At 46.2% G+C, this 7,354-nt stretch overlaps 1 protein-coding gene across 1 annotated transcript; it reads left to right on the top strand.

The window, feature by feature from the left end:
- Positions 1-336: 336 nt before the first annotated feature.
- On the top strand, positions 337-6,682 carry ADAMTS1 (ADAM metallopeptidase with thrombospondin type 1 motif 1; the record flags this gene model as incomplete). The annotated part of the gene is given in 9 exon segments (XM_019473074.1): positions 337-684; positions 1,127-1,259; positions 1,694-1,861; positions 2,161-2,447; positions 2,694-2,880; positions 2,983-3,158; positions 4,042-4,217; positions 4,592-5,062; positions 5,064-6,682. Coding segments are annotated over 9 exon segments (2,187 nt in total), but the record flags the coding sequence as incomplete, so codon positions are not given.
- Between the last annotated feature and the right edge of the window lie 672 nt (positions 6,683-7,354).

Raw genomic sequence — 7,354 nt, 5'->3', positions numbered from 1 at the left:
GGGCTGCGGGCTGCTCCCGCCTAGATGGGGTATCGCCCCTCTGCCCGGCGGCGACTCAGGGGGGTTATTCAGCCGAGGCTGCCGAAGTTTGGGGGGGGGCCGGGCGCGGGTCCGGGTATCGCCCCTCTGCCCGGCGGCGACTCAGGGGGGTTATTCAGCCGAGGCTGCCGGGGTTTGGGGGCGGGAGCCGGGCGCGGCGCCGTGGGGGACACCCCTTAGGTGCAAATCTTGAGTATCGGTGGGTTTTGGGTTCCTTACAGTGGTCTCTTGCAGCGGTGTTTCTCTTGTTGTGCTAACCTGCGCTTTCCCTCCCTCTCCCTCTCTCTTTTTAATGTAGAAACGAGAAGCAGAAGGAAGAAAAGGTTCGTGTCCAGCCCCCGCTATGTGGAGACCATGCTGGTAGCCGACCAGTCCATGGCCGAGTTCCACGGCAGCGGGCTGAAGCACTATCTCCTGACGCTGCTCTCCGTGGCGGCCAAGCTGTACAAGCACCCCAGCATCCGCAACTCCATCAGCCTCGTGGTGGTGAAAATCATGGTCATTTACGAGGAGCGGAAGGGCCCCGATATCTCTTCCAATGCAGCCCTGACTTTGAGAAACTTCTGCAGCTGGCAGAAGCAGCACAACCCGCCCAGTGACCGGCACGCCGAACACTACGACACGGCAATCCTCTTCACCAGGCAGGTGAGGGACACAGAGGTCAAATCCATCCCCACGCCCATTGCTCCCTACCCCCAGAGACCCCCTCTGCCAGGAGACCTCCAAAAAAGTGTTCAGAGGCAGTCTTGTGTCATCACAGCTTCAGCAAAGTAGGCTAAAAATGAAATGAACTGCTTTTTAGTTAGTCGTTTATTTTGCTGTTTGCGCCGTCTCAGGTGAAACTCACAGCATGTGCAACGTATTTCTGCCTCATATATTTTTAGCAGATTTAGTATGGAAATTATGCGTTTTATTTCTACGTGTAACCCTTGTGTATGTTCCAAAGACAGATTTTTGCCATCATACCCATTGAAGTGCTGAGTATTTATGCTCTTTCCATAAGTAAAGGCAAACTGCCAGGGCTGGATGTTTCTTGCCAAGGTTAAGTCTCTGATCTGATTAATAATGAAACTGCCTTTTTTTACAGGACCTCTGCGGTGCCAAGACATGTGATACTCTTGGGATGGCTGATGTGGGAACAGTTTGTGATCTAAACCGCAGTTGCTCTATCATAGAAGACGATGGTTTACAGGCTGCCTTTACAACAGCCCACGAACTAGGTACTCGAAACTTTGAAAGGCGATTTCACGTGATTAATTGAAGCCAGCTCGATGCCGTAAAGCAAAGAGCTGCCCAGACGGCACCACAGGCCCGCCCTGAGGGGCACGGAGCACCCTGCGCTGCCCGGTGCAGTCCGGAGGAGGCAAAGCTTTGCCATGTAGCAGGGTTGAACAGGGTTGAAAGCAAATCCGATCTGCACGGCATTGTCTGCAGGAGCTGTGTACTTGACCGATTGCAGAAAAAAAGCATGTGAGAAGCCTGTGAGGGGAGCGAAGATACAGTGCCATCTGCTTAAAGTTTGGCAGTACTCAGATTCAGGCTATTACTTAAAGACCAGGCTATGAGCAGCTCTAGAGTAATATTTAATATAGTATTGGTAATGCATAGGACAGACTTCCTAAAATCCCACACTTTCCTTCTTTTTTTTTTTAAGGCCACGTGTTTAACATGCCTCATGACGATGCAAAGCAGTGTGCTGGTATTAATGGCATAAGCCGGGATTTCCACATGATGGCATCTATGCTTTCCAATCTGGATCGCAGCCAGCCTTGGTCTCCATGCAGTGCCTACATGATTACAACGTTTTTGGATAACGGTCATGGTAAGATTATTAGGCTTTCCATTCATGTGGCGTTTAAGCTCTTGTGTTGGGCTGCTTTGCTTTTTTTTTTCCTTTCTTAACAGAGTGCTTTCTGCTACAGCATAGGATTAACCTTTTACGTCCTGCAAATGAATTTAGAAGACCCTTAGTTCTACAAAAACGGTGGCACAAATTGGCTCAAAGACTTATGTTACAAAGCAAATGCAGTTCCAGAGATGGAAATACATTTTTCCCTTTGGAAACCGAACTCACTGACAGCATCGTCTGCTTTTTTTTTTTTCTTTTTTCTTCCTTTTCAGGTGAGTGTTTGTTGGACAAGCCCCACAAACCAATCCAGCTTCCTTCTGACTTGCCTGGCACGTTGTACGACGCCAACAGACAGTGCCAGTTTACATTTGGAGATGAGTCCAAGCACTGCCCCGATGCAGCCAGTACGTGTACGACGCTGTGGTGTACTGGCACTTCTGGAGGACTGCTCGTGTGCCAAACCAAACACTTCCCTTGGGCAGACGGCACCAGTTGCGGGGAAGGGAAGTGGTGCATGAATGGCAAGTGTGTGAATAAAACTGAGAAGAAGCATTATGATGTAAGTATTAAAAGAGAAATCGGAATATATCCTGGGTTGCAGAGTAGCACAGATAATGCTTCAGTGGGAGCGATCAGTTAAAAGGGCTTGAATAAATGGCGGCAGATAGCTAATAAAACAAACCTGGAGCTTTTTTTTTTGCAAGTGGCTTAGGTAAAAATGAGCACGGTTGTGGTTTTTGTGGTTTGGTTTTGCTTTGCTTTTACTGTATTAACTTTTTTGTTCTGCTTTTGCTTGTCATTCCAGACACCGGTGCATGGGAGCTGGGGGGCATGGGGAGCATGGGGAGAGTGCTCCCGGACCTGCGGCGGTGGAGTGCAGTACTCCTTCAGGGAGTGCGACAACCCTGTCCCGAGGAACGGGGGGAAATACTGTGAAGGGAAGCGGGTGCAATACAGATCATGTAACATCGAGGACTGTCCGGACAATGATGGTAATCTTTTCCCCATTTTTGAGGCGGAGGAAGGGTATCTTGTGGAGGAGGAGCATGTACAGAAGATGATCTAATGTCCACCTGTCTTTCCTCTGCCTGCAGGCAAAACCTTTAGGGAGGAACAATGTGAAAAGCACAACGAGTTTTCCAAGTCTCCCTTTGGAAGCGGACCTGCAGTGGAGTGGACGCCCAAGTTTGCCGGTGTCTCTCCAAAAGACAGATGCAAGCTGGTCTGCCGAGCAAAAGGAACAGGATACTTCTTTGTTTTACAGCCAAAGGTATTTCAAAACTATACCTCTTCCATCTAATCATGAATAAGATTTTTATTTCCTCTAACTCTTTATGTGAAGTTAAGAGTCAAGCAGTGTAGAAATGTGAAATTACGTCTTTCTCGTATTTAAGCTAGATTCTTCCTTCTCCTCTGCCTACATGTACAGCCTGATCAGTGGAAGCATGCTTTAAATATTCTGACACAGCCCTTCCAGTTATTTCACACGTACCGCCTCTTCTACCCACTCCACCCTAGTTTCCTTTCCTCTCCTTCCACCAGTTTGATTACATTGAGATATGTTTGGAAAACTGTGGGGGTTCTTTGCCAAAACATTGGTGCTTTCTCATACCAGTTACTGATACGCTGACAGCTTAAAATAAACAGAAGGAAAACTGTTCCTCTTGCGTAGCTACTTGAACTCACTGTCATAAGAAGTTGAGAGCCAATAACTACCAGGGCGATGACACAGATGTTTTTTGTAGAGCAGTACTCCTAGAAATAAAAGATACATTGAACACCATCGAAAGCAACTTTGGTCCTGTACTTTAAGGACATGACTACCTTGTAGTGACATTAGAAAACAACATTCTTTCTTTATATGAAATGAGTAAAACAGTTTTGTGGGTGGAGGGGTTTGAGAGGAGTGCTAATAGAAAATGAAATCGGTTGTTTTCTCCTGCCACCATGGCATCATTTTTGCGAGTGAGATGAAGTAGCACTACATACCTCCAACTATCTATGGGCTGCTTTGGTTTTTGGTTTCAAAAGCCTTGAAAATACAGGTGCTGCGGGTCTTCCACCTGTCCGTATTTTGTATGTGTCTGTATTACACAATTTCAAAGCAGCGTGCATCTTCTAATCAAACGCCCTACCGCTTCTTTCCTGCAAAGGTTGTGGATGGTACCCCGTGTAGCCCCGATTCCACCTCCGTCTGCGTCCAGGGACAGTGCGTAAAGGCTGGCTGCGACCGTATGATAGGATCCAATAAGAAGTTTGACAAATGCGGTATCTGCGGTGGCAATGGATCCACTTGCAAGAAAGTGTCTGGCACGCTTGTTAGAGCAAAGTGAGTGTATAACTGCTGCTATTATTTTGTTCTGGTGAACATCTTGTGGGTGTAAGCTTTGGGTTTCCACGTCAGTGAGGTGTTGCCCCAGTTTATTGTTGGAACTGAGATCTGATCTGTCAGAGCCATCGGACTGAAGATAACTTACAGTGAGATCCCAGCGAAAGGAAGCCCCTTCCACATGGGCACGCCTCTGCCGTAGCAATAACGTGGGATGTGACTTTGCAAATCCCTCAGTCCATTAATTCAGTTAGGTCGGCGGCTCATGAGTTTAACGCTTTGGGTTCAAATGAAATTCAGTCTTGTGCTGGGCAGCTTCTTCCCTTTTGCAGGGAAGAGCGGAGGACTCAGTCTTTCTCTTTTCTCTTGGGCAGACCTGGCTACCACGACGTCGTCACCATTCCAGCCGGGGCGACGAACATCGAGGTGAAGCAGCGAAACCACAGGGGCGCGAGGCACGACGGCAGCTTCCTCGCCATCAAAGCCGCAGATGGCACCTACGTCCTCAACGGCGATTACACCCTGTCGACGCTGGAGCAGGACATCACCTACAAGGGCAGCGTGCTGAGGTACAGCGGCTCCTCCGCCGCCCTGGAGAGGATCCGCAGTTTCAGCCCTCTGAAGGAGCCTCTGACCATCCAGGTTCTCACGGTGGGGGACCTGCCGCAGCCCAAGATCAAGTTCACCTATTTCGTGAAGAAGCCCCCGCAGTCTGGGTTGGAGAAGGCGCCCAGTAGAAAGAAAGAGTCCTTCAACGCCATCAGGGAGATCATCTCCTCCGAGTGGGTCATCGAGGAGTGGGGCGAGTGCTCCAAGTCGTGTGGCTCAGGCTGGCAGCGGCGGGCGGGCCGCCGACTGCGCCCAGGAGCTGAAGCCCAGCGACGTCCGTCCTTGCGCCGACATGCCCTGCCCGCAGTGGCAGCTGGGGGACTGGTCGCCCTGCTCTAAGACGTGCGGGAAAGGTTTCAAGAAGAGATTGTTGAAATGTATTTCTTACGACGGCAGCGTGCTGCCGCAAGAAAGCTGTGAGCCTTCCAAGAAACCAAAACACCTAATAGACTTCTGCAATGTTACAGACTGCAGTTAAATAGTATAAGTTGGGAAAGCTAAATTTTTTTTATTATTTTATTTTTTTCCTTCAGAACAGTGCACTGAAAAAAAGAGGGCTAGAGGCAGCGCATGTGTTTTTGCATACAAAATTCATGGTGAGGATCCATTGAGGTGGGACAGTGCAAATAGCTTTAGTTGGCGTTGCATCCTAAAAATACCCTGCCAACTGAAAATTTGATAGGATAGCAGACCCATGTCACTCACTCGTCTTCAGCAGATAAGGCCCGAGGGCATTATAATTGCCTTTTTTTAAGTCTGTTACAAATTACATAAAACATAAGCAGTGGCCAAAACATGTTTAAGCAAACATTTTGGGGTTCGGTTATTTCTCCCTTCTTTTGGATTTATATTGTGGTACTGATCAAGTCCCCACGTGCAGGAAGGGGAGGGAAAGGGGAGTGGAAAAGATACCTTAAAGTAATTGGTCAAGGCTTACCTACCTCACGAAGGGCAAAAAACAGGATTGGAAAAGGAGCTTTAACTGCATCATTCATGGCTGCTATTGTTTCAGAGAATAGTTTTATATAAAAATAAAGCCATATTCTCTACCTGTAAAGAGTAAGAAATAGAAAGAACAGTCAGTCAACTCCACAAATAACTAGAATGTCATTTTTTTAAAAGTATCTTTATGTCATCGCAATGTGCCTGTCCATTTCTCTCGTCCACTCTGATGCCGTTGTGGTGACATATGTAATCCAGAGGCTAGAAAAAGTGGAAATCTTCATGGAGCAGGTAGCATCTCTGAGTAGTTGCTCCTTGTGCCTTCTGCGTAGCTTCCACTGGCTTTTCTGATTCGAGCTTGGTCCTACCATCCTGTCAACCAGACTGATGGCATTTGTGAGCATTTGAGTCATGCTTCCACATGCAAGTCTTTTACCTTACCCCAGCCAATGGAAATTATTTGCATTTGGGTAAAAAAAAAGATCAAAGAAATCCCGCTATGAATGGGAACCTCTCCTATGTGGCCTCTGATGGGTTTGTAATGCTCAAATCACTGATAAGGCGGGAAGACAAAGCTGAAGGATAGCAGGTCCATCCACAGCAGTACGCCAACGTTCGCATAATTAAAGTTTGTGCCAGTCCATAGACAATGAGAGAATATGGCTTTCCATATGTATATAGTAAAATATATTACTATAGATTTTATATACTTTATAAGTATTTTATATTTCTTTCCCTTCTGGGAAGGGTTATAATTTGTAATAAATGCATATAATGAGCGTATTTATTTTTATACTTCTTGTCTAATGTGATCTTCTAAGTTATCGCTTTTTTAAAAGGACATATAACAAGGATAGAGTATTTATACAGTATAATATGTTACTAGAGGTAATAAATGAACCCTATAAATTTTGGAAATGGAGCGTCTTTATTTCACTGGAGTAAAACTAGCCCATCGAGTGGAAAGAGCTTGGAATCTAAGGCAATGTTACGAAAAAAGCTAACCCACTTTTTTCAAAATGACTGGTAGCTTAGGCTACTAATTGACTGTGTTAGTGAAGGGGTTTGGAAAACTCTACCCATAATGTCATATACCACGTTAAAAGGGGTAATTTTGTATTTTATTACTTAACCACTAACAGGGTGCTCGGCACTGTTGTTTCATCTTTTAAAAAAAATGGAGTGCAACTAGACTGATGCCACTGGTTTTAATAACTGCTTACAGAGGGAGTATTGCTGTCAGTGGTGTTTATAACCACCAAAATATGTACAAAAGTGGCAGTTTTACCTGCTCCACTTAACCTTACCCTACTGGGAAAGAAGCAGTCAAAATTCAAAACCATTAACTAGCAGTCAGAGGTTTCCCTCACAAATTTCTGGAGGGCCTCCTGATCATGCTTTTCTAATTAGAAGTACTGTATGAATGAACTGTTCTAACGCTGTTGGTAACACGTTTTGTAATGTTAAAATACATACTAAGCATCAAGAAACTGATTTTTGCTCCCTCATTTCTGATCTCATGACCACTGCAGTCGAGGGAAAATCTTCTGTTGAACTCGGTAGGATTTTTGCCATGGAATTTGAGA

This window comes from Aptenodytes forsteri, unplaced genomic scaffold (genome assembly GCF_000699145.1).
Source record: "Aptenodytes forsteri isolate BGI_AS27 unplaced genomic scaffold, ASM69914v1 Scaffold2, whole genome shotgun sequence".
Lineage (NCBI taxonomy): Eukaryota > Metazoa > Chordata > Aves > Sphenisciformes > Spheniscidae > Aptenodytes > Aptenodytes forsteri.
Note: the sequence above shows the minus strand (reverse complement) of the source record. Positions and strands in the feature narration are given on the sequence as shown.